This window comes from Tympanuchus pallidicinctus, unplaced genomic scaffold (genome assembly GCF_026119805.1).
Source record: "Tympanuchus pallidicinctus isolate F22 unplaced genomic scaffold, pur_lepc_1.0 scaffold1, whole genome shotgun sequence".
NCBI classification, from domain to species: domain Eukaryota; kingdom Metazoa; phylum Chordata; class Aves; order Galliformes; family Phasianidae; genus Tympanuchus; species Tympanuchus pallidicinctus.
The window spans coordinates 1213938-1236548 of NW_026294618.1; the positions used below are offsets into that span (position 1 = coordinate 1213938).

The 22611-nt window shown below is 51.0% G+C and overlaps 1 protein-coding gene across 4 annotated transcripts in view; it reads left to right on the forward strand.

Annotated features, from left to right (window-relative positions):
• The window catches only part of RCAN2 (regulator of calcineurin 2), a 76874-nt gene extending 62602 nt beyond the window's left edge, over positions 1–14272 (forward strand). For 3 of the 4 annotated variants that reach the window (XM_052693561.1, XM_052693550.1, XM_052693578.1), the window contains 3 exons: positions 4184–4357; positions 6373–6544; positions 13893–14272. In XM_052693561.1, the coding sequence (XP_052549521.1) occupies positions 4184–4357; positions 6373–6544; positions 13893–14053 (507 nt within the window). In that variant the 3' untranslated portion in view covers positions 14054–14272. Of the gene's footprint in view, positions 1–2130; positions 2260–4183; positions 4358–6372; positions 6545–13892 lie in introns of those variants that run through there. The other variant, XM_052693571.1, reaches the window with a different exon arrangement.
• Positions 14273–22611: the final 8339 nt, after the last annotated feature.

A 22611-nucleotide genomic window follows, 5' to 3' on the forward strand; every position in this document is an offset into this window, starting at 1 on the left:
GGACAGGGAGGTGATCGTCCCCCTCTGCTCGGCTCTTGTGAGGCCCCATCTGCAGCACTGCGTCCAGGGCTGGGGGCCCAGCACAGGAAGGACGTGGAGCTCTGGGAGTGGGGCCAGAGGAGGCACTGAGATGTCAGAGGGCTGGAGCAGCTCTGTGTGAGGAAAGGCTGAGGGAACTGGGCTTGTTGAGCTTGGAGAAGAGAAGGCTGTGGGGTGACCTCATGGTGGCCTTCAGTGCTTGAAGGGAGCGGATAAACAGGAGGGGAACGGCTGTGTGTGAGGGTGGGTGGTGATGGGACAAGGGGAATGGTTGTAAAGTGAGACAGGGGAGGTTTGGGTTGGATCTGAGGAGGAAGTTTTTCATGCAGAGGGTGGTGAGACACTGGCACAGGTTGCCCAAGGAGGCTGTGGATGCCCCATCCCTGCAGGCATTCAAGGCCAGGCTGGATGTGGCTCTGGGCAGCCTGGGCTGCTGGTTGGCGACCTGCACACAGCAGGGGTTGGGACTGGAGGAGCACTGTGGGCCTTTGCAACCCAGGCCGTGCTGGGATTCTGTGATTCTCTTTTATGTAATGAACGTGAAGAATGGAAACAATTGAACAATGTTTGCCTTGTTTGCCTGCAGAACTCCAGGAACAAGGATCAGGCTGAAGTTTTCAATCAAGCCATCTCCTAAATCCAGTGTGTAACAGCAGTGATAATGAGTGCAAACACAGTGAACAATAACATGCCATTTGTGTGCTGAGTTCTAGGGCTCCAATCCAAGGCGCACTGATGTCTGTGGAAAGACTTCCATTGATTTGAATTAGGCCTTGGCTTCTGTCCTGAATGAGCACAGTACCAGCGGAGCTATGCATGAAAGGAATGTTTGGAAATAAATCACAGGGCTGTAGAGCTGGAAGGAACTTGCTGTGGCAGAACTCCATTCTAATTCTAATTCGGGCAGCCATGTTTTCCAGTGCTTTATCATAGTCCCTTACACAAACTAACCAGATTCAGTCCTAGAAATATCTTTTGCTGCTGCTGCTGTAATTGGAAGGCTATTTCTGAGCCATTATCCTGATGTTTGCAACCTTTCTGCCTGCTTTATGACAACACAGCCTTTCATTTCAGTTCTTGTTCTTTGCCCTTTGTGTCATCCTGGTAAATTGCTGGTGATGGTCAGGTCTCCTCTCAGGATTTGCTTTGCTAAATAAGCCAAGCCTTTTAATTTCTTATTTAGTGAGTTGTTCTTTCATCTTAGTGGCCTTTATCTGAACTTATTCCCGTTTGGCTTAATGCTTCTGGGACACAGGCAACAAAAGCTGTAACTTTAATGAGGTGTAATGGCTTAATGTAAAGCTGTTTCACTCACTTCCTACTCTGGTACAGCAGTGCCACTACTTGCACTTGGATGTTCTTGTATTATTTTTTTCCAAGAAGTTTAGGAAGTGTACTGGAAGTTCAGAGGCTGCTTAAAAGCCTTTTAACAATCCTGGATCCTACGAGCACTTTAAAAGTCTTGAATTGAGATGACTGTGGGTGTTGAATTATTTATCCACCAAACTTGAAAGGGAGAGAGTTTGCTTAAGTCTTGAAAGCACATTTTCTTATAGATCAGGATGGCTCTGAAAGACTTTTGTCCAAATAAGTTCCCTGAGCAGATATTAGAAGTCACAGCCCATAGCAATTAAGGCATAAGACATTTCCTGGGAATTAATATCAAGCTGGGAGGAGCTGGGATGGCTCAAGATGCAGCTGAGGCCCATTAGCTGCCACTGATGATTAATGACCTCTGCTGAGGTCATTATTATTATCAGCTGAAAATGTGCAAAAACCTCAGACTAGGGATCTTTTTAATGTGCTGTGCAGTTTCAGTGGGGGCAGGAGATGTGCCTGCACTGTGGGTAGGCTGCTTTGTGTTAATTGGAAATTGAGGGCTTGACTCCCTCCTCCCCCCTGGTGTCTTTTGGGCCTGTTAATCAAAGTGAGGTCTCTAAAGCTGCAGCAGTATCGCACTGAAAAGCCAGCAGAACCAAGTCCACAGTGCCTTAAGTGTTCTCCCACTGTTATGCTTGGTGTCTGGTCCTTCATCAGCTTGATTTGGAGGTACTCCCATCTGTCCCTCCTGGTGCCTAACGAGAATGGATCTCAGTATTGTTCAGAATGTTGTGCCCAGAACGTTGGCTCTGCTCACTGCTCTTGGAACCACATTTGAGACCATGGAAACCCACCCCACCGTGGGCTGGCTGTCCAGGGCAAGGAAACACTGCTGTGCTGGTAAAGGGAAAATAGTTCTCCTACTTCATGCTCAATTGCAATGGAGAGATACTTCCCTAGTCTTTGCAGTGGTTTAACATTGTTGACCTGTGGTTCAGCTGCTGCAGGGGGCTAGGAAGTGTTCTCCTTGCTGCTTACTTGTAGCCAGTGGGACTGCTGTTGTAGTGCACTGATTGTCTCCTGTGTGTGTGTGCATATGTGTTTGTTTCCTTTAAGGTGCTGTAAAACCAACACTGCTTCAGAAGGCTGAAACAGACAGAATAGGCAGCTTTCAGATGGAAGCTTTAATTAGCTTCTCACTGCTACTAATTACATAGATGATGCAGAGCTGTGCAGGCTTCTGCACACATTGGTCCCCTGTACCTGGCTCCTTCACCTTTGTGACCAAAACTCCCAGCATGGCAGGGCTGAGGGCTGCTGCTCTGGGCTGACCTTGAGACAAATGCCACTCAAAATAGACTTCAGGGAAATTGAATTGTGTAAAAATGTAAGAAAAAAGCAGCAAAACAACCCATGGGAAACCAAGGTGTGACGTGGTGGCGGTTTGAATGGCGGGAGATAGGACTAGACTGCTTGTGCAAACCTATCAGCTGTGGCATTTCTGTGTGCCTTTATTCACCCTCAGCCAAACCACCGAGCGCTGTTTCCTCCCAGCTATCCTCTGTGGTGAGAGGAAGAGGTGAGGGAGGTCAGGCAAAATGAAATGAAAATCATGAAAGCTTAATAGACCACGGGGAGCTTCTTTTGAAGGGATGCCAGGGATGGAATATCAGCTCTGGGGAAGAAGACCACAGAGCTGGCAGTGAATGAGAGGAGATCTGGTACATGCACATCAGTTCCATGCTCCTTGCTGTGATCTGCTCTCCTGGTTAACTCCTCAGCCAGCATACTGTGCTGACATGGGGCTCCCACTGCTCTGTTAGCATCCCAGCTACAGCTTCACAGCTCCAGGTTTATCTTACTAACGCATTTTGGGCTCTTGGTCCTGCTTGGAGGATTAACAGATGAGAACAGTATTGATCAGATGACATAAATTGAGTTTTCTGCTCATTTCTAGTTCTACCCATCTCAGACCTCCCTGTGCAATGCTAAAATCTTCATATTTATATCAGGTGCTTTTGAACACGCTGTTCTGAGCTAAACATTTTTAAGCCTGAAGTTGGCCCCTACAGCAGGTCACTATTTTCAGTTACATAAATATTTTTCTTGCTGCTACAGTGACTCCTGAGGAATAGGTGTATCTGTGCTCCAAGGAGCTGAATGACACAACATCCAGTAGAGCATAATGCACCCAGAGAGGCTGTGATGCCCCGTCCATCCCTGGAGGTGTTCAAGGCCAGGTTGGATGGGGCCCTGGGCAGCCTGGGCTGCTGTGAAATGGGGAGGTTGGTGGCCCTGCATGGCACAGGGGGGTTGGAGCTTCGTGATCCTTGAGGTCCCTTGCAACCCGGTTCATTCTATGGCTCTATGATACACAGTGCCAGCAGCAGAGATTTGGAAGTAACCCTCGGTTACAGCAGGGCTGACTTTGTCTGCTGACCCTGCTGTTATTCAGCTCAATGTCTGCTTTTGTCCCCATGAGCTCGCATGGCCTGGCTCTTCCACTTGGATGCCCGCTGCAGCTCTGTTTGGGCAGTCGCTGTGCTATCAGTTTTGCTCAACACTCACGAGAGGTTTACTTACTGGTGGGCTCTCCATTTGAAGCCTCCTTCCCCCAGTGTTTTCCAGATTTTGTCACTTTCAGACCGGTGTTTTCTGTAGCTTCTTCTTGCGGCAGCCTTTACTCCTCGCTGGGCAGCCACCCCCCAGGAGCACGGCTGCACCGACTGAGCAGCTGTCACCGAGTTCCAGCTCGTGGTTTAACACAGACTGATGGCACCCAGCACAAACTTCACATTCAGCATTATTTCTTTTTCATTCGCAGGAAAAATTTGAAGGCCTGTTCCGTGCCTACGACGACTGTGTGACATTCCAGCTGTTTAAGAGCTTCAGACGCGTGCGGATAAATTTTAGTAGTCCCAAATCAGCTGCTCGTGCCAGAATAGAGCTGCATGAAACACAGTTCAGAGGAAAGAAGTTAAAGTTGTATTTCGCGCAGGTAACGAAATCTGTCCACTTCTGTGTGAGTGTGTGGCCCTTATAGAAATACTGTCCAATAAAGCTGAATCAAAACAAGAGATGTTTCTCCCTTGCCCAGTATTTCTGCTAAAGCATTACTCAAACGTCGTCGTGTTGCCTGAGCTGTGCCTGCCCAGTTGGTCTGCAGTTAACTGAAAGGATCACTTGGGACAGGTTGCTCATTCAGTGCACAGTGCCACAGCTCAGAAGTGATATACAGCATTTGATGCTGTGGGTGACACCCTAACCATAAAAAGCCAGAAGTGGGAATGGTTCATGAAAGAAGTAGGTCCAAAGAGCAGAACCTTGAGCCACAGTTAGGCAGAAGTAAGAAGCGGAAAGTCTGACTGAATGAATGTGAATTTTTGTTAAAAACAAACAAACAAAACAACCCAGCAACAAAAAAAAACCCACCCAATCCTACAACAAAATAAAAACCTCCTTAATTTCAAGTGATAGGGAGAAGGAAGGGAGCAGAGCCATGTCCCGGCCTGGGGACATGATTGGATCCATCTAATGCAAGGGGGAGGGGAAGGTTCCGTTCTTCTTGGACAAGGGAGAGGAGCCCAGATCTCCCAGCTGGGCACAGAAGGGTGAGGGAGGTTGAGAATGCTGAGCTGAGAATCTCTTCTAAACATATGTTAAGAAAAAGCATGGCCTCTGTGATTTGTGGGATACTGATTAGTGCCTAGAAGTAACGATGTGTGCTTCGAGATGCCAGGTTAGGGCTTTAGAGCTTCTAGGATCTGTTCTGAAGATCTTCATCAAAACTAAGAGGCAGATAAATCCTGAATCTTTACAACTGAGGCAGGGTAAGTGCTGGTCTGAGCCTTGCCTGAAGCAGAACTTTGTTAGGAAGGTGGGAAACTACAGCTGTAAAAAGCCCAATGTTCTCAGCAGGTTAGGTGAGTTCAGAAGATCTTACAGTTGGATTTAGGTGTTGAAAATCTTCCTCAATCCCCTTTTACATGCCTTAATCTCCTAGATGTGGCTCAGAATTTATTTCAGAAAGATTTTGAAACCTGCTGGTAGGCAGGCTGGAGTTATTTCACTCCAACTGGACGATCAAGAGGTTAATAGGAAGATAACTCCAGAAAAACAAAATCATGCATGATAGTGATTACTCTCCATGCCTAAACTGCTTTCCTGCGAAGCCACTTGGGTATCTTCTCTATGTTCTCCAGTGCTTGTGAGCTCAGAGCTTAGTAGCTGTGTCCAGGGAATGAATAAGTGGAAGCAGCACAGTGTCTGTATGGAGCTGAGCCAGAACAAATAAGCACTGCCAGAACTACAAGTACTGGGGAGCGTGGAGTGGAGCAGCACAGAATCCATTCACATGTAGCAGGGTGTTCATCTTGAACTTGCTTTCATGTGAATCCAGAGTATTGCTGCTGAGTTGGTTATGAAGTTGCTCAGCTATGGCTGCAGCTGTGGCGTAATTCATTTATGCCAAAGCTTCTTTAATAACACCCCCAAAGGAAAGCAAGAATCAAACTAGATAATTTAAGGTGGATGGAAGTAAAATGAGTGTAATGATTTGCAAACGACTAAGGAACACGATGGACTCCTTTCTCACTGCATCTCCATGTACCAAATCTTCAGAAAGGCTTCTGAACTTACTGACAAGGCCTCGGTGCAGGAATGGGTGGTTTCTAATCTATATCTGCTCTTAGTTAGGACCTTAAACCAGCACAGCTCAACAATATCTATTGAGTTCACGACTCTCTGAACTTAGCAGCTGTGGAAACAGAAAAAGCTTTGCCCTTATCCTCAGAGGACACATACAGGAGGCACAAACAGTGCAGCCCTGCTCACATAACAGCCCCCCACAGCCTGTGTACCGCAGGGAGCCGCCTGTAGGGTGAGAGCAGATCCCTGCAGGCCTGGTCTGCTGAAACCCCGCCTGGGTGGCACTTGGGATTGGAAGTGTATGGTTTGAGTAATCGTTCCATTTCCCCATCCTAAACTAAACAGTGTATTTGTTATGCTTTAAAGATTCAGACCTCTGAGACAGATGGAGACAAGCTTCATTTGGCTCCGCCACAGCCTGCAAAACAGTTTCTCATCTCGCCTCCAGCCTCCCCACCTGTAGGGTGGCAGCCCATAGACGATGCAACACCTGTCATCAACTACGACCTCCTCTATGCAGTTTCTAAGCTAGGACCAGGTAAGCCTGTGGTCCTTGGGTGAAAATCTGTTGGGAAAAGCAAATGAGAAATGGCAGCATAGAGAATAACTAGAGGCAGTTGGGGTAAAGGCTGCAAGTCGCGTTACAGCTTTGGAGTTAAGCTGATTCGTGGCAACTGGTTCTTTGCTTAACGTGTTGTTTGAATAGCAGATGGAAGCTTGCTCGCAGTTTATCCTTGTGCTTGCTTTTATGTTTAGATGAGACAGCTGATGGTTTGTGCAGGGGTTGGACAAATGCTTGTCTGTGAACCTAAAGAGCATTTGCTTTAAATCACACTTGCTCAGCAGTGCTTTCCAAGATGCAGTCCTTCAATGATTTAGGCATCACTGCACGGCCAACAGAGGGGAGAACGTCTCAGTTAACAAGTTTGATGACAGAGGACCACCATTGCCCCGTCCCTGCAGGACTGCTCTGCTGGGACTGCTCGTTTTCTATTGAAAATGTTATGCAGAAGGAATGGGATTTAGCTGTAGTCTCTAAAAAGTGAAATAGGTAAGAATGGACAATGCAGACAGATTTATTCTGTCTTCCCATCTTCACCAGCTGATAAGGTGTGAAGCTGGTTGGGATCTTTGAAAGGTGCTTTGCCTTTAGAAAATGCTTATCTGGTGAAGCTTAAACTTTTCATTTAGCAGATATTTACTTTTCAATTAAATTACCATGTATTTATGGAGAGCTTTCTTTGACTGCTGTTAGAGCATCCCTTTTACAGTTCTTAAAATGGAAAATGTTCAAGTTCCAGCCCTAAGAAATACCATTTAAAATTAGTCTAATTTACATTCATAACCTATAAGGAAAAATGGCATGTTGAATTATCCTCATGTGGAATTAGAACAGAACCATACAGTCACCAAGGTCGGAAACCACCTCCAAGGTCATCCAGCCCAACCATCCTCCTCCCACCGATCCTTCCACCAACCCACGTCCCTCAGTGCCACATCTACAGGCTCTGGAGCACCTCCAGGGTTGGTGACCCACCCCCTCCTTGGCAGCCCGTGCCAGTGCACTTTGTATCAAATCCAATAACAGTTTTGGCGGGCTGGGGAGGAGAGCTCATGAAAATTCAGCAGAGTTCACTTTTGAAATCCTTACGGGATATGGGAGTTGTCCTTGCAGCTCTACTGCTGCTGCTGCCTTGCTGTGAGAGCAGCCACCCGCTGCAGGCACCTCGTCCCTGTGCTCAGTGTTACTGCCTGGCTGCCAGTGTGCCAGGGCTGTGGGTGCAGGCAGCTGCTTCTGGGTCAGTAGGTTTGTGGGACCACCTGGCTTTATTCTCCCGTGGGATCTCTCCCAAGGGGACAGCATTTGTCCAAGGGAAGATTCCTGCATTTTACTTCCTTTTGGCTGGGAGACCACTGACAAGGGCGTCAGGTCTCACTCTTAGTCCTGCGTGGCAGATAATTACTCCCAGAATTGATGCTCTGCTACTAAACTGCTGAACAAAAGGAAAACAAGATCTCCTTTTTTTCCTTTGATGCAGCAGTGTTATAAATAGAAACATGAAAACGAATTCCCTCGTTATCTGGACAATAAATCAATCCCTGTTCTGCACAGTGGGATGTGAAATATCCCTCATTGCTCCACCCTCTGCGTGAAGGTCAGATCCAGCCTTATTGAAGGAGCCTGCAGGGAGCAGCAGCAGAAGTCACTGTGTGCTCTTCTTCCTATTTTTAGCACTCGGGAGAGAGATCGATTCTTGTTAACTGCAGTGGTGGCTCTAAAATAGCACTGCAGGTCTCAGCTGTGTGTTACTATGTTGAGGATTTCACTGAAAAACAAATCCCAGCAAAGCTTTGTTCAGGATCCCATCGCTGGAGCTGGCTGCTGTGCAGCAGGCAGTGCTGTGCTCCTCACTGTGCTTACAGTTAGCTCTCATTCCAGCAGCACAATGAAAAGTGTAACTACGCCTTACCCAGCAAAAAGGGCTCAGTGTTTGTATGAGCCAGAGCCAGAATTCGGTGACTCTGACTTGTGAGGAATATTAACTTAACGACACTGATTTAAATACACTGATTTGTGTGCAGCCTGGGCTGCTGGTTGGCGACCTGCACACAGCTGGGGGTTGGGACTGGAGGAGCGCTGTGGGCCTTTGCAACCCAGGCCATGCTGGGATTCTATGATCCTATGATTTGGTAAAAATGAATACCTGAGGACCAGAAAAACTCAATTAAGCATGTAAACAATGAACAGCTTCCAGCTGTGCGCTCTTGCAGATTGGAAAGCAAATGGTATCATGGGCTCCATCAGCAGAGGGGTGGCCAGCAGGGACAGGGAGGTGATCGTCCCTCTCTGCTCTGCTCTTGTGAGGCCCCATCTGCAGCACTGCGTCCAGGGCTGGAGCCCCCAGTACAAGAAAGACAGGGAGATGTTGGAGAGGGTCCAGAGGAGCCACAGAGATGAGCAGGGGGCTGCAGCACCTCCACTGCAAAGACAGGCTGAGGGAGCTGGGCTTGTTCAGCATGGAGAAGAGAAGCTGCGGGGTGACCTCAGTGCAGCCTGCAGTACCTAAAGGGAGCCTGCAGACAGGAGGGGAGTCAGCTCTGTGAAAGGGGAGATGGCAGCAGGACAAGGGGAAATGGTTTGGAGTTGAGGGAGGGCAGATGGAGGTTGGATGTCAGGGGAAGTTGGGTGCTGTGAGAGCGGAGAGGTGCTGGAACAGCTGCCCAGAGAGGCTGTGATGCCCCGTCCATCCCTGGAGGTGTTCAAGGCCAGGTTGGATGGGGCCCTGGGCAGCCTGGGCTGCTGTGAAATGGGGAGGTTGGTGGCCCTGCATGGCACAGGGGGGTTGGAGCTTCGTGATCCTTGAGGTCCCTTCCAACCCAAACCATTCTGTGATTCTGTGATTCTTTATGTGCCTTTATGTGCATGTGAGTCATGCTTGCTTACCTTGCTGGGAAAGTAAGACACAGCACTGGGAGCCCAGCCCCCGCAGCCCTGCCCCTTCCACATGCACATGTCATCTCCTTTCCCAGCACTCTGCCATGATGGACTCGAACCATCCTCATGTACACACGGAGAGATTCACTCCAGGGTGAAATGAGTAGCTAAGAAATCAGTTAGCAAATTGGCTGTGTGTTGTTATTGTCCAGGCTCCATCTGGGGACAGGTGCTTCTATGCAGTGGCTGTGGCTGCAGCAATGCCTTCCTAGCATCTTCACTGGGCTGATGGACTTCTTTTTCCTACACACCTAGGAAGCTGGATTTTGTTCTTCCTGCATTACACTGAGCTCAGTGAGGGTGCACTCAGTTCTTAGGGAAGATCTCAGCACGTTTATTTAGTTTCTGGTTGATTCATGTATTTTTTCACTTTCTGCAGATGTAGTGAGAACTTTGAAGGAGATACAAACAGAATGCAGCAGCTCAGACAGTGAGGTGGGAACCTTCTCTGTGCCTGGTTGTGACTGCTAGCCTACAACTTCGTCAGTACAGAGGAATCATGACATACGTAAAAAATAAAGAAGTGGGATCATTAATCTCTGATGAAAACACTTCCACTGTTGAGAGAATTTCCAGTAGGTTAACACTGATGATGCAAAGATGGTGCTCTGACCTGGGGGTGTGGCTGGCTGATGGCTCTCCAGGCCCAGCTCTTTCCTTCAGGAGCACTTGCAACCCATCAAGCTGCTGGCTAATTTAGGCCTTTGTGTACTGGCTAGTTTTAACAAGGAGTAGTGACATCCCAGTGAGGAATACAGGAAGTAATTTTATAGGAGAACTATTTGCAAGAAGGCAAAACTGTCTTCAGGGCAGTGCATATTCCAGAGTTTCTCCTCAAGGACAAAAGGCCTCTAGGTTTGCTCTGCCCTTTGGTGTGCAGTGGTTTAGAAGCCACCTTCCTGGCACTGCAGTTAGTCCTTCCTCTCAGGGGAGCAGTGCTACCCCCATCCCTGCCCTCTCCCAATGTGCATATTTCTTTCTTCCTTTCCCCACTGCTGCTGTTTGGCTTCCATCAAATCTGTTACCCCAGATTCTCCACAGCCTGTGCTGCTTCTCCCTGCAGCTCAGCCTTTGTATCTCAAACTACAACCACGTGGATCTTCCGTTTTGTGCCTTCCTCCTCAAATCAGACCTGTCCCCTTCCCACCAACCGCCCTGCCTGGCTTTTTGCAGCACAGCATGGAGCAGCCTCCCCTTGCCTCCTGCAGTCTGATGTACTGAACTGCTCCCTGTGCTCCCTCCTGCCTTCTGTAAGCACTCATCCTCAGAGTCTCAGTTCCCATCTGAAAGCCAGTGCAGGCCAGGCACTGTCTCCAGTAGCCCTTACAGACAAGCTGGTACCAGCTTTGGTTCTCTCCACATTTCCCAGTCTCCATTGGTATCCCAGCAGGCTCTGCCCCTCCTGAATGCCCTCAAGCAAACACTCGTGCAAAAAACACAGCCAGAGATGAAGGTTCCTCTGTGTGTGTTCTGAAGGGTTACAGGTGATAGCTCCTGCACTGCTCTGTGCTCTTTGCTTCAGAGGGGCAGCAAAGAGCAGGAAGCCTTGCCCAGAGCTGCCTCACGTGGACCTGCACACCACCCACCCAGGTATTTCCAGGCAGAACACTTCCTAGAGCTTCCAGGTGGGATTCAGAGGAGGTGGAGGGGCAGGCAGATGGGTGATACGGAATATTTTCCAGCTCTGTCCACCCTCTGTGCTCCGTTCTGTGGCTCATGCTGCCCTTCGCTCCCCTTGCCAGGGGCAGAGTACGAGAGCTGCTGCACTGACCGTGCAGAAAGCACTCTGCCAGCAGAGGGACAGGCTGCTCCTGCCATCAGTGGCAATCCGAGAGAGCAGCTCCTCCTCCCTGGGGAGGGCTCACAAGGCATGGGATATCGCTTCTCTGCTGCCCACCCCGTGCTATTTGTACAGCACACGGATGGGAGGGCTACACATGGAGGGTACTTTATTGATGCTAATGACATTGAACGTGGAGAGCACAGCTCTGAACCCATTAACCTCTGACTGCGTGGCAGAATCAGGGAAGAGTTAGCTGCACGACATCATTACCTTTTCTTCATGATTAATTAAGTATATGAACATTCTCTTTGCTGGACAAAAGAGCCTCGTTAGATGAGAGATGCATCATCAGAGCAAGGTCACCTTTTGCTTGACCCATCTTCTGCCCTTAGCTGGGAAAGCCCATATCTCATAAGGCTGAGTTGATTGCAGTGATTCAGGCATTCCTCTGCCAACTTAGCTGCTGTGGATTTAGGTAAGTTTTTAATGCTGGAGGTGGTGTTAAAGAAATAATCACAACCAACGGGATAACCTGGCCGTGTCTATTGAATTTGTGTTTTGTATTCATTAGCTGAGTGTTTTTCTGCAGCCAGCACTTAGGTTTACAAGGGACAACTCCATATGAGTCCCTTTTGCTCCTGCCCTGTTCCCACCTCAGCCGTAGGAAGGTTTTCTGCATTTTGAGCCACAGTTCTGCAGGCACAAATAACTGTGAGTACAGAACTGAGTGCGCACCTCATTTGTGCTCAGAAATAACTGCGTGCCTTACAACCCAATTTGTGAGTGCATCACATTTTGATTAGCAAAGTGACATTAATTGCTGTTGCAGTGACTTGTGCCAGAGGCATCTGAATAATTTTCCTCGTGTCTGTGCTTATTTCCACTGCTCCTTTTCAGCACATAGAGCCCTGCAGGGAAGGGTTTGAGCAGTAAAAGAACGTGGCATTTGAACTGGGATGATTACCTTTGCAGAGGGCAGTGAATCTGATTTCCTTGGTGGTGTTGGTGCAGGAGAGGCCCGGTGCTGTGTGTGCACAGCCCTGCAGAGCTGCTGGGAGCTGACAATGACCAATGTGGCCTTCAGTGCAGGTTGGCAGCATTGACGTCAGCCCAGAGCTGAGAAATTAGCTGAAGCCCGCAGGGAAAATAGGCAGAGAAAAGCCATATAATTTCTCGGCGCAGCATAACCGAGCTATTTCTCTTTTTATATTTTAGCCTATCAGCAAGACCTGTAATGCTTTGCTCAATTTGGATTCAGAGGAAAGGCTGCCAAAAATAGAGCAGTTAAATGTCAACATTAATGGTATCACAGCAGTGAAATATTTCTCACAGCAAGATGTCAGACTTGTAGCCATTACTCGGTAGCTGCCTTCTGTTTTTTAGGCAAAAATGCAGCATGTCCTCTAGTCCCAAGCCAGCCAAGTTTTATTTGGACTGAGAACTTTTCAGCACAAATAGCTTGTGATGACAGACCCAGAACTGCGTGTGCCAGTGCAGGACCAAACCCACACCACCTTCCTAACATGAACTGCTCTGCACTAAGCTGGAATAAATACAAGTCCAAATGAAGAACGCGAGCAAGTGATGGGTGCTTTGAGGTAGGGACTGCTATCTCTCTTCTCATGTACAACACTGAGCACAGCCAGTTGTGCTGCATTTAGGTATGCAGGTATTTAGGAGCACTGCACCTGAGTGCAGGTCAGCTAGTGATAGTGGGGCCTCACCTTCCTCTTGGAGCATTTGGCATGCAGTGTGCAGTGGCTTTGGAGTCACAGAATGATGAAAGGTGGGAGAAGACCACTAAGATCATAGAATCACAGAGTCACAGAGTGGTTTGGGTTGGAAGGGACCTCAAGGATCACGAAGCTCCAACCCCCCTGTGCCATGCAGGGCCACCAACCTCCCCCTTTCACAGCAGCCCAGGCTGCCCAGGGCCCCATCCAACCTGGCCTCCAACACCTCCAGGGATGGACGGGGCATCACAGCCTCTCTGGGCAGCTGTTCCAGCACCTCACCACTCTCACAGCACACAACTTCCCCTGACATCCAACCTCCATCTGCCCTCCCTCAACTCCAAACCATTTCCCCTTGTCCTGCTGCCATCTCCCCTTTCCAAGAGCTGACTCCCCTCCTGTCTGCAGGCTCCCTTTAGGTACTGGAAGGCTGCCAGTCCCTTGCTCATCTCTGTGGCTCCTCTGGACCCTCATCAACAGCTCCCTGTCTTTCTTGTACTGAAGCCCCCAGCCCTGGACGCAGTGCTGCAGATGGGGCCTCACGAGAGCAGAGCAGAGGGGGACGATCACCTCCCTGTCCCTGCTGATGGAGCCCAGGATCCCATTTGCTTTCTGAGCTGCAATGCACACTGCTGGCTCATGTTCAGCTTTTCACCCATCAGGACCCCCAGGTCCTTCTCTGCAGGGCTGCTCTCAAGGTCTGCTCCTCCAGTCTGTATTTCTGCTCAGGGTCATCTCCATCATCCAGTCCAACCCAGCCCATCCGCACTGTGTCCCTCTGTGCCACGTCTCCCCTTGTCTTGAAATCCTCCAGAGATGAGGTTCCACTGCTTTGGAGCTTTCCTCCCATCTAACTTTTTTTCTCTGCTTCCAGGAGAGAAATACGAGCTACATGCAGGAACAGAATCCACCCCCAGCGTGGTAGTGCACGTCTGTGACAGTGACATGGAAGAAGATGAGGACCCAAAGAATTCTCCAAAGCCAAAAATCATTCAAACTCGGCGCCCTGGCCTTCCACCTCCTGTATCTAACTGAGCCCCCCGGCAGCAGCGGCCCTTCTCTCCTCCAGCACAGCTCTTGGGTTTTTTGTTTGCTTTCTTTTTCTTTTCTTCTTTTCATTTTCGAAGGCAGACGTTGCCTTTTGAGTACCAGGACAATAAGCTTAAAATCCCTGTGCAGTAATCAAGCCTGTGTAACAAAAGGGCTAGGGAAAAAAAAAAAAGATCTTTGTAATATGTAACCATATCACACACCGACTAATAGATTTGCTGGGAAGGACAAAGCAAGGCTGAAGCAGGGAAGGTTTCAGGCTGAGGTTTTGCACAGCTGTAATTTGCATGCTGAAACACCACCAGAGGGATCCTGCGCGGTGGGTGATGAGGCTGATAGGCTTAGGATGCAAATGCCCGGAACGCTTGCTGTGCCCTTCGTCAAGGAGCCTCTTTTCTGCCCTCGGTTCCCTGCAGACCTCGGTCTTTTCCTTTCCTCCTTGTCTCCAAGGGGAAGGTGTGCGTTGTTTTTAATCTCCTCGCAGCTTGGTGGCCTCGTCACCCCTCTGGAATTTTCTGTAAGGAATGCCATTCCTGCAGGCTTTTTAGGAAACAACAGGAAAATGCCCTCTTCAGCAGCACTGTGAGCTGAGCCCTGGCTGAGGGGACGGGCAGCAGCGAGCAGAAGCATTGCCTGCCTGTGTGCGAGGAGCAGGAGGGACTGTCACTCTGTGTTCCATAAAGGCAGGAGTGGTGCTGCTCTCTGAGGTCGAGGAGCCTGGCTGCTCCGCTGCTGTAAGCTCCAGCAGTGATGGAGGCTGAATGCTTTCCTGGCCGTGTGTTGGGCCTGAATCTCACTGATTACATGCCTAAGATCCAGTTCTTTTCACCCCCTTCTCCCCCTTTAAAGCCCTCCTTGAGCTGTATGCGGTTTGGTTTGTGGAGGTGAGGAGACATTGGTGTTTTTTTGTTGGGTTTTTCTTACTTTATTTTTTTTAGGCCAAAGAAAACAGGACCATAATGACACACTTGAAATTAGACTGCATGCAACCGAGTTCCCTTTTTTCACTCTGTCCCGCATGTTTCTTTCACTTGCAATGTATCCTGGGTTACAGAAACTGTTCTGTGTGCCACCGTGGCTGACAGCAGGCAGATGCTGGGCTCCCTGTCTGCTGCACCTCCCATGATGGCTTTTTTCGTGTGTATTTGTCATGTTGAGAAGATATTTTGTAGCCATCTGAGCTCAGATTTTGCATATACTTAAGCATGCGCTTAATTTATGCACATGAGTAGTTCCACTGGAATTAATACTGCAGAAAATCGAGCCCACGTGTGAGATGCAGTGGGATTTTTGAGCTGATGAGCTGCAGCTGTACTCCCCAGAATGACTACAGAACGGCGCAGTGGTTTAAAAGCCTTCAAAATAAGCGTTCGGATCTTGGAAGCTCATCCCAGGGGCTGAAAAGTCAGCTCAGGCCGTGCAGTCAGGCTTCTTCTCTAGCACCAAACGTTCAGCTTCACAAGGGAGGGCTCCATCCCACCCCGAGTTCGCACAGAGCCTTCAGGCTGCACCAAGGCTCTGCCCTGTGCTCGCAGCTCCGCCGGGCTGAAGGGCAGCTCGTGCTGTCGGCCTCACTGCGTGGAGAGGGCGGCTTCGGAAGGAAGGATTCACCATCCTCATCACTTTATCCTCTGACCACCACAGCTCCTCGATGTTCCTGTTGCAATTAGTGCTTATCGTGTCTGTATCTCTAATGTGGTGACTGTCAGTACTCTGTGACATCATCGTGTGTGCGGCACTCAGAGAAGCACGCTGAATGCAGAGCCTGGACGAAGACGGGGCGTTCGTGTCTCCATGTCAGTGAAGTTGTCTCCAAGTGACTCTTCAGAGGCCAATTATTCATTTAGTTGATTGAAATCAATAATTGTTACTTGCTGCCCTGGGACTCCCGTCTGCTGTTCCTATTGAACGTACCACCAGAGGCCACCTGCGACATTTCAGGAGGAACAACACTGTTATGAGAGCGTACAGATTTCGGACCTCCTCTGGTTCAATACCAACAAAAACAGGGAGGTTTGCTGGCAATGCATGCTGTGTGGAAGGGATCTGTGGCCTCTCTTGCCTTGCCCCAGCTGTGGCTCAGCACCATGCGCTCATTCCCTCGTTCCCTTCCCTGTGGAATGGGGAGAGAATGGGGAACACAAACCAAGCACAACTCGTGGGCTGAGATAAAGGTAGAGCAAAGGCAAACAGTTACGACTGTATGTACAGAGGAGTGCATGTAACAGCTGGTGCAGCAGAATTGTCACCACCCCAGCGATGCCCAGCTTGTGCCCAGCAGTGCAGGAGAGCGAGATGAGCTCCCACCCTCTTCCAAACTCCTTCCACGTGGTGTCATGGGATGAAATACCCTGTGGCCACTGTAAGTCAGCTGTCCTCGCTCTGTTCCCTCCCTGCTCTTTGGGCTCTGCTGTGGACAGCCTCAGCTCTGTGCAGCGCCGTTAGCAGCAGCTGTGACCATCGGGGTGCTGCCAGCATCTCCTAGAACCAAAACACAGCATCGTATCTGGCACTCTGAAGAAAACAATTCCATCTCTGCTGAACTAAGGCATGTCTGCGTCCTCAGCAATCAGTCAGTGATCAGGGATCTGCTCCAGAGCTGATAATTCAAGTTTTTACATCTGAAAATGTCGGAGGCTGAATTTAGTCGTGACATCCATGTACCCAGAGCTGGGAGAGATTTGGTTGTGAACGATGGAATTTGGCCTCCAATGACAGAAATCTGTCCTGATTTGGGTCTGAGCAATCTTTCCTGGAAGTGCGTGTGCAGACAGCTGTGGGAGCAGCTCCAGCGCAGTGGCAGCTCTTGGTCAGCTCTGAAGTGCTCACCCAGGACAGGGTGGAACGCAGTTCTGTTCATTAAAACCCGGAAGGAGAAATGCAGTTACATGCCTGATGTAAGTGTGCTCAGCATCTGTCCCACATCCACCTGGTCAGCAGGGATCAGCTGTGCAGGTGTTAGGGAACGCCACCAGGGCAGCGTTACAAACAAGAAGGGAATCTGTAGGAGCTGCTGCTGCTCTGTGGCACAGCCTGAGCCTGGTGCAGTGCGCTGGGGCCCTCTGCTGCCTGCGAGCACTGCGAGCTGCTGCCGGCACTGCTACAGCACGGGGGGAGGCAGCATCTTGCAGTCTGCTTTTCTTCAAGTCAAAAGAATGGAGAATTTCTGTGGCCTTGATTTTTGTATTTAAGCTAAAGCAGCCCCCTCTTGTCAGTGTAGGTGTACACCCTTGCATACACATCCAGCTTCTGGGCTGGATGTGGCTCTGGGCAGCCTGGGCTGCTGGTTGGCAACCTGCACACAGCAGGGGTTGGGACTGGAGGAGCGCTGTGGGCCTTTGCAACCCAGGCCATGCTGTGGTTCTGTGATTATTTTCAGCAAGAAAACACAGCAAGAGCATCCCTTCCTGTAATGAGAGTAGAGACACAGTCACTGCAAAGTGCTTTATGGCACTGCAGACCAGCCCTAACACAGCTCGCACGTGGCGCAGATGGAAGGTGTTTTTGGCCTGGTGTCCCCCAGCAGCAGGAAAGGACCTTCTGCCAAATGACTGCTTGTTCTGTGCACAGCGCTGCTGAGCTGCAGGGCCGAGCACAGCGCCGGGACGGAGCACGACAGCTTTGCCATCATACTGTACATACTTTGGAGATATTCTATTTAGTCATATTTTATAGGAGTGTGAAAAAGCTATGGGCGAATTAACCACTTTTACACTTGTATAATTCAGAGCTTAGTTTAAAAAAAAATAAATATGGCAAACGATGGTCGTTGTGTTGTTTGTGCCGGTGTGGCGGAAAGCAGCAGAGGAAACGTCCGGGAAAAGGTTCTGTTCCTTGTGACAGATGGAAAGCAGCTGTTGGTGGTGCCTTGCATCAACTGGTGCTGCGCCTCCAGGCACTGGAAGCAGGCTGTGTTTGCAGTGTCGGTGTCCCGTGTTCCATCTCGTGGCGGTCACTCAGCTCTGCACTGCGAGGGTTTTCCTGCTGTGCGCCCAGCCTGCAGCTTTACAGCTTTGTAGCAGGAGCCACGTGGGCCGCAGGGCAGCACTGTGTGGATGTGCAGGGGTGCAGCACACACCGGGTGCGGGCCAACAGACCGGCTTCGTGCTGGGTGCTGGGGGTGGTGTGCAGCTCCCTGCTGCCAGGCACTGCACAATGGCAGCCAGCAGCATCCCCTCCGGTGCGGCACTGCGCTGCTGCTGCCTGCCCTGCAGCCACAGAGCCTTGTCCTAAGCTCTGGGACGCGCCACGGCTGCACCGCTGTCAGAGGGCAGCCCCTACAGCAGCACTGCAACGTGCTCGCAAGGAGAACAAGCAAACGAGCAGAGCCCACCAAAATGGGGCTGTTCTTGATTTAGCGCATCTTCTGGGATCCACGCAGCAGTTCTCAGCTGCAAGGAATGTTGTCCATAGAGCTGAGGCCGTGAGGCTCTGCTCAGTGACGGGTCCTGCAGTGCTGTGTGCTGCTGCGTGCCCCACGCACGGCTCCTGTTCTCCAGATGTGACAAATCTGCATACATTACAAATGAGTGCTATTTTCAACCACGTGATTTGTACGAACCTCACATCAGCGCTGTACTTCAGTGAAACCATTACAGCATTCAGCATCTGGGTGGAATTAGCAATTCTTCATCCCGTGTGTGATCCTCACCGGGAGCTCCCAGCCAGCCCGGCTGGCAGCGTGCCCGCAGACTGCCCCTAACGGCCGCGTTGTGCCGTGGGGAGGCCCGACCTGCACAGGTACAGCTGTGATGTTACAGACGGGTTTTCTTCTCACTCCTTTCAGGGCAGTGATGGGGTCACCGTCCTCAGAGGTGTTCCAGAAACGCGGAGGTTGCAGTCAGAGGGCAGGGGGGTGGGCTGCGCATCGCAGAAGGCTTCTCCAGCCCCCCCGACTGCATGGTTCCCTGCAGCTCCTGGGGTCAGGTCCCTGCACTCAGAACCTCACACTGCATGGCTGAGCTCAGAACGTGTGCGCGTTTCGCGGCGCCTACGCGGCTCCCAGTGCCGGCAGAGGGCGCTCCCCCCCCCCCGGGCACCTAGTTTTGATTGACAGCGCCGCTGTCCACTGGGAGCAGAGGAGGCGGGGCCGCCGCAAACTCAGCGGGTCACGGAGAGGTGGCGGCGGTCTCACGGCAGCGGCGCGGAGCAGAACGGGAGTGCAGAGGTTCGTCCCGTCCCGTCCCGTCCCGTCCCACCAACATCCGCCTCTGGCGCCGTGATCCGACGTCAGAAGACACGAGGCGTTACTTTCGGAGCAGCCCCACCAGCGCTGCGCTGCCCGGCACGGCTTCCGGCGATTCGTCGCGGCGCTGAACGCTCAAACCCTCGGCTCACGGCGTTGGAACGGAAGCTGATTTCCAGCTCAGGAGCGGACGCCCCAGGTCCAGCTCTGTGCTCGCTGCCTCGTGCATCCCGCAGACAGATCTGCCGCTCGGTTTGCTGTCTGTATCCGTGCTGCTGCCCCTGCACACGGATGCTGTGGTGTTGGACGGCTGATAGAATCATAGAACCATAGAACAGCTCAGGTTGAAAAGACCTTAAAGATGATGGAGTCCAACCACAGCCCAACCATCCCACCCCAGCTCTAACAGCCCTCTGCTCAATCACGGCCCTGAGCACCACGTCACGATGGTCCCACATTGCTGTGAGCAGCCGCAGTTCCCCACACAGCGCTCTGCCGTCCACCCGGAGCTGCAGGGCTCAGCTGCACGCCGCTCTGTGTGGTGCGCGGGTCAGCGCTGCAGGGCTGCGTGCTGGGGGCGAGTGGAAGCGCAGGAAGGAGGGCGGCGTGTTACGGTGTCTGAACGGCCTGTGTGTGAAGGGCGAGCAGGAGCAGCACGTGAGGAATTCTGCAGCTGCTCATCCTTGTGACTTTGTCACGCAGGTGAACGCAATGAAACCCAGCTTTCCTCTGCGGATGCCAGGCTGCCCCAGCACAGCCCTGAGCTGCTCCTGCAGAGCCCTGGCCATGTGATTCCAGTGCTCACTGCTTCCAGCCCCTAGGGAGCCTGAAACAGGAGGGGAGTCAACTCTGTGAAAGGGGAGATGGCAGCAGGACAAGGGGAAATGGTTTGGAGTTGAGGGAGGGCAGCTGGAGGTTGGATGTCAGGAGAAGTTGTGTGCTGTGAGAGTGGTGAGATGCTGGAACAGCTGCCCAGAGAGGCTGTGATGCCCCGTCCATCCCTGGAGGTGTTCAAGGCCAGGTTGGATGGGGCCCTGGGCAGCCTGGGCTGCTGTGAAATGGGGAGGTTGGTGGCCCTGCATGGCACAGGGGGGTTGGAGCTTCATGATCCTTGAGGTCCCTTCCAACCCTGGCCATTCCGTGATTCTGTGATTCCTCTCTGCAGGCAGGACCTCCCCAAGGTGTTGGTGATCTCTTTTGATGGATTTGAATGGGATTACAACTACAGTCTTGACTCTGAATTTTCATGATGCCACAGAAAGTGGTGTTGGTGTTAAACAGATCACTGGTGTGTTCCTAACAAAGGATTTCCTCACTGCTGTACAGTGCAGTTGGTCTCTGTGCAGAAGGCCACGGTACAGCTGCTAATGAGGAGCGTGATCCTGTTGTGAATGAAGCTTTGAACAACACCCAAAGCTCCATTCAGTAATTCCAAGTTCTGGGTAGAAGCCATCCCAGCATGGGTAAGAAGCCAGAGAGAAGGACAGAAAACTGGAGTGGCTGCATGGCCTGGAATGCACCTGGAGATACTGGAGTCCTTCCTACCTGTGCTATGGCATACAGTGAGTCTGTTGGGAGCAGCCTGGTAAGATGGACCCAGGAAGTCCGCTTGCAGGACAGGCAGTTCATGGTATGGATCACAAGCTGGGATGTCTGATATCAGAGCAGAAGAAAAGGAAGCTGTTGAATGTGGTAGATGTCATAACCTCCAGTGATCATAGAACGTCACTGTCATCCTCTGAAGGGCTGATTGGATTTCATCAGGATGTGAGCAGAGAGCTGTGCAAAGTCCTCGGCTGTCCTGCATGGCTGTTCTGCCAGAAGGCCGGAGCTGTAGCACTAAAATCCTCAGAAGAAAATCCTCGCATTAGAAGTGCACAGACTTCATTCCTGAATGGAATCTGTCATAGCACCAGCGATGCCATCCGCCTTAACAGGAGTTCTGGCTGGAGCTGTGCCGTGTTACTGCTGCTGGCTCTGTCAGGAGCCTGAGTTACGTTGCTAAAATGCACAGTGAGCAAATCTGTGTCTTGTTGAGCAGTACTGCCCTGTGCTGTGAGCAGTGAGATGATCTGAAGGTGTTACAGGGCTGAGCAGCGTTCTGCATGGACAGCTACCGAGTGTCGCAGATGGTGCCTTCTGTCAGCATGCTCGAGCCCTGGATAGAACCAGATTTGTGAGGCAGGAACCTGAAGCCAGATGGGGAGCTGCAATCCATGGCGACTGCGGTAGCTACTGGTAATCGCACCGAATCACAGAATGCCTTGGGCTGGAAGGGACCTGATGGAGCTTCGTGATCCTTCCCTCTGAGGCACGCAGGGCCACCAACCTCCCCATTTCACAGCAGCCCAGGCTGCCCAGGGCCCCATCCAACCTGGCCTCCAACACCTCCAGGGATGGGGCAGCTCTCTGTCAGCCCCTCCCAACGAGCACAGGCAGCAGTGCTGGCCAGGACGCTCTCATTACCAACTGAAGGAGCTGCTGTAAAAGGAAACTTCAGCATCAGGAGGGAGAACTGACTGTAACCTGATTCTCTGAGCTTGTTTTCCTGGAGTTCAGCTAGCTATTACACATGACAGTAAGCACACCTCAGCTTGGAGTACAGCTCACGTTGCTTCCTCCTGCAGCGGGACCCACTGTGAAGCAGTAAGCCTCGTGCCTTGTTCAGCTCTGAAAGGGCTCAGGCTCACTGACCCCGTGCTGTTTTCCAGCTGTTATTCATTTTGTCCCGTCCAAGTTTAGCAATTCTCTTCAGTTGTCAGTTTGAGATCAGGAACAGAATGCTATTCTGTTTTCCTGCAGGATTCTCGTGCTGTGCCTGTGCTCCACTGTTAGGGAGGAAGAGACGTGCCCAAACATACAGGTTCCTAACTTGTTTTCATGTCCTGGCTCCTCCTTTCTGCTCGCTGGCTTTCCAGCTTGCTGTTACACAGACTTCTGGTGGAAAGCAAAGCTCAGAGGCCAGAGATGCAAATGGGAATCTGGGGGTGGAAGCTGCTTGTTTCTGTGGCAGTCGTAGTACAGCCCCTGGGTTTTGTTGCTCGCTGCACAGCAGATGATGAGGGAAAGGAAAAAAATACCCTAAGAATACAAAGGAGCGAATGGTGCTGTTTCATGATTGCATACACAGTTGGTGACAAGGTCTGAAGTGCCACCTGCACCTCCCATCCCGCCTGTCCCTGTGGCTGGTGCCACGTGCTGCCAGCCCAGCATCTCGGCTCAGCACAGCTCCTGTAGGCTGCCTGCGGCTGCTGGAGGGTTAACAGGAGCTGCTTCTGCTCCCCCCTGGGCAGCAGGGCTCCGTAGCATGATGATAAATGGAGCACAGCAATGAGCCAGCTAGTTCTGAGTTAGATGA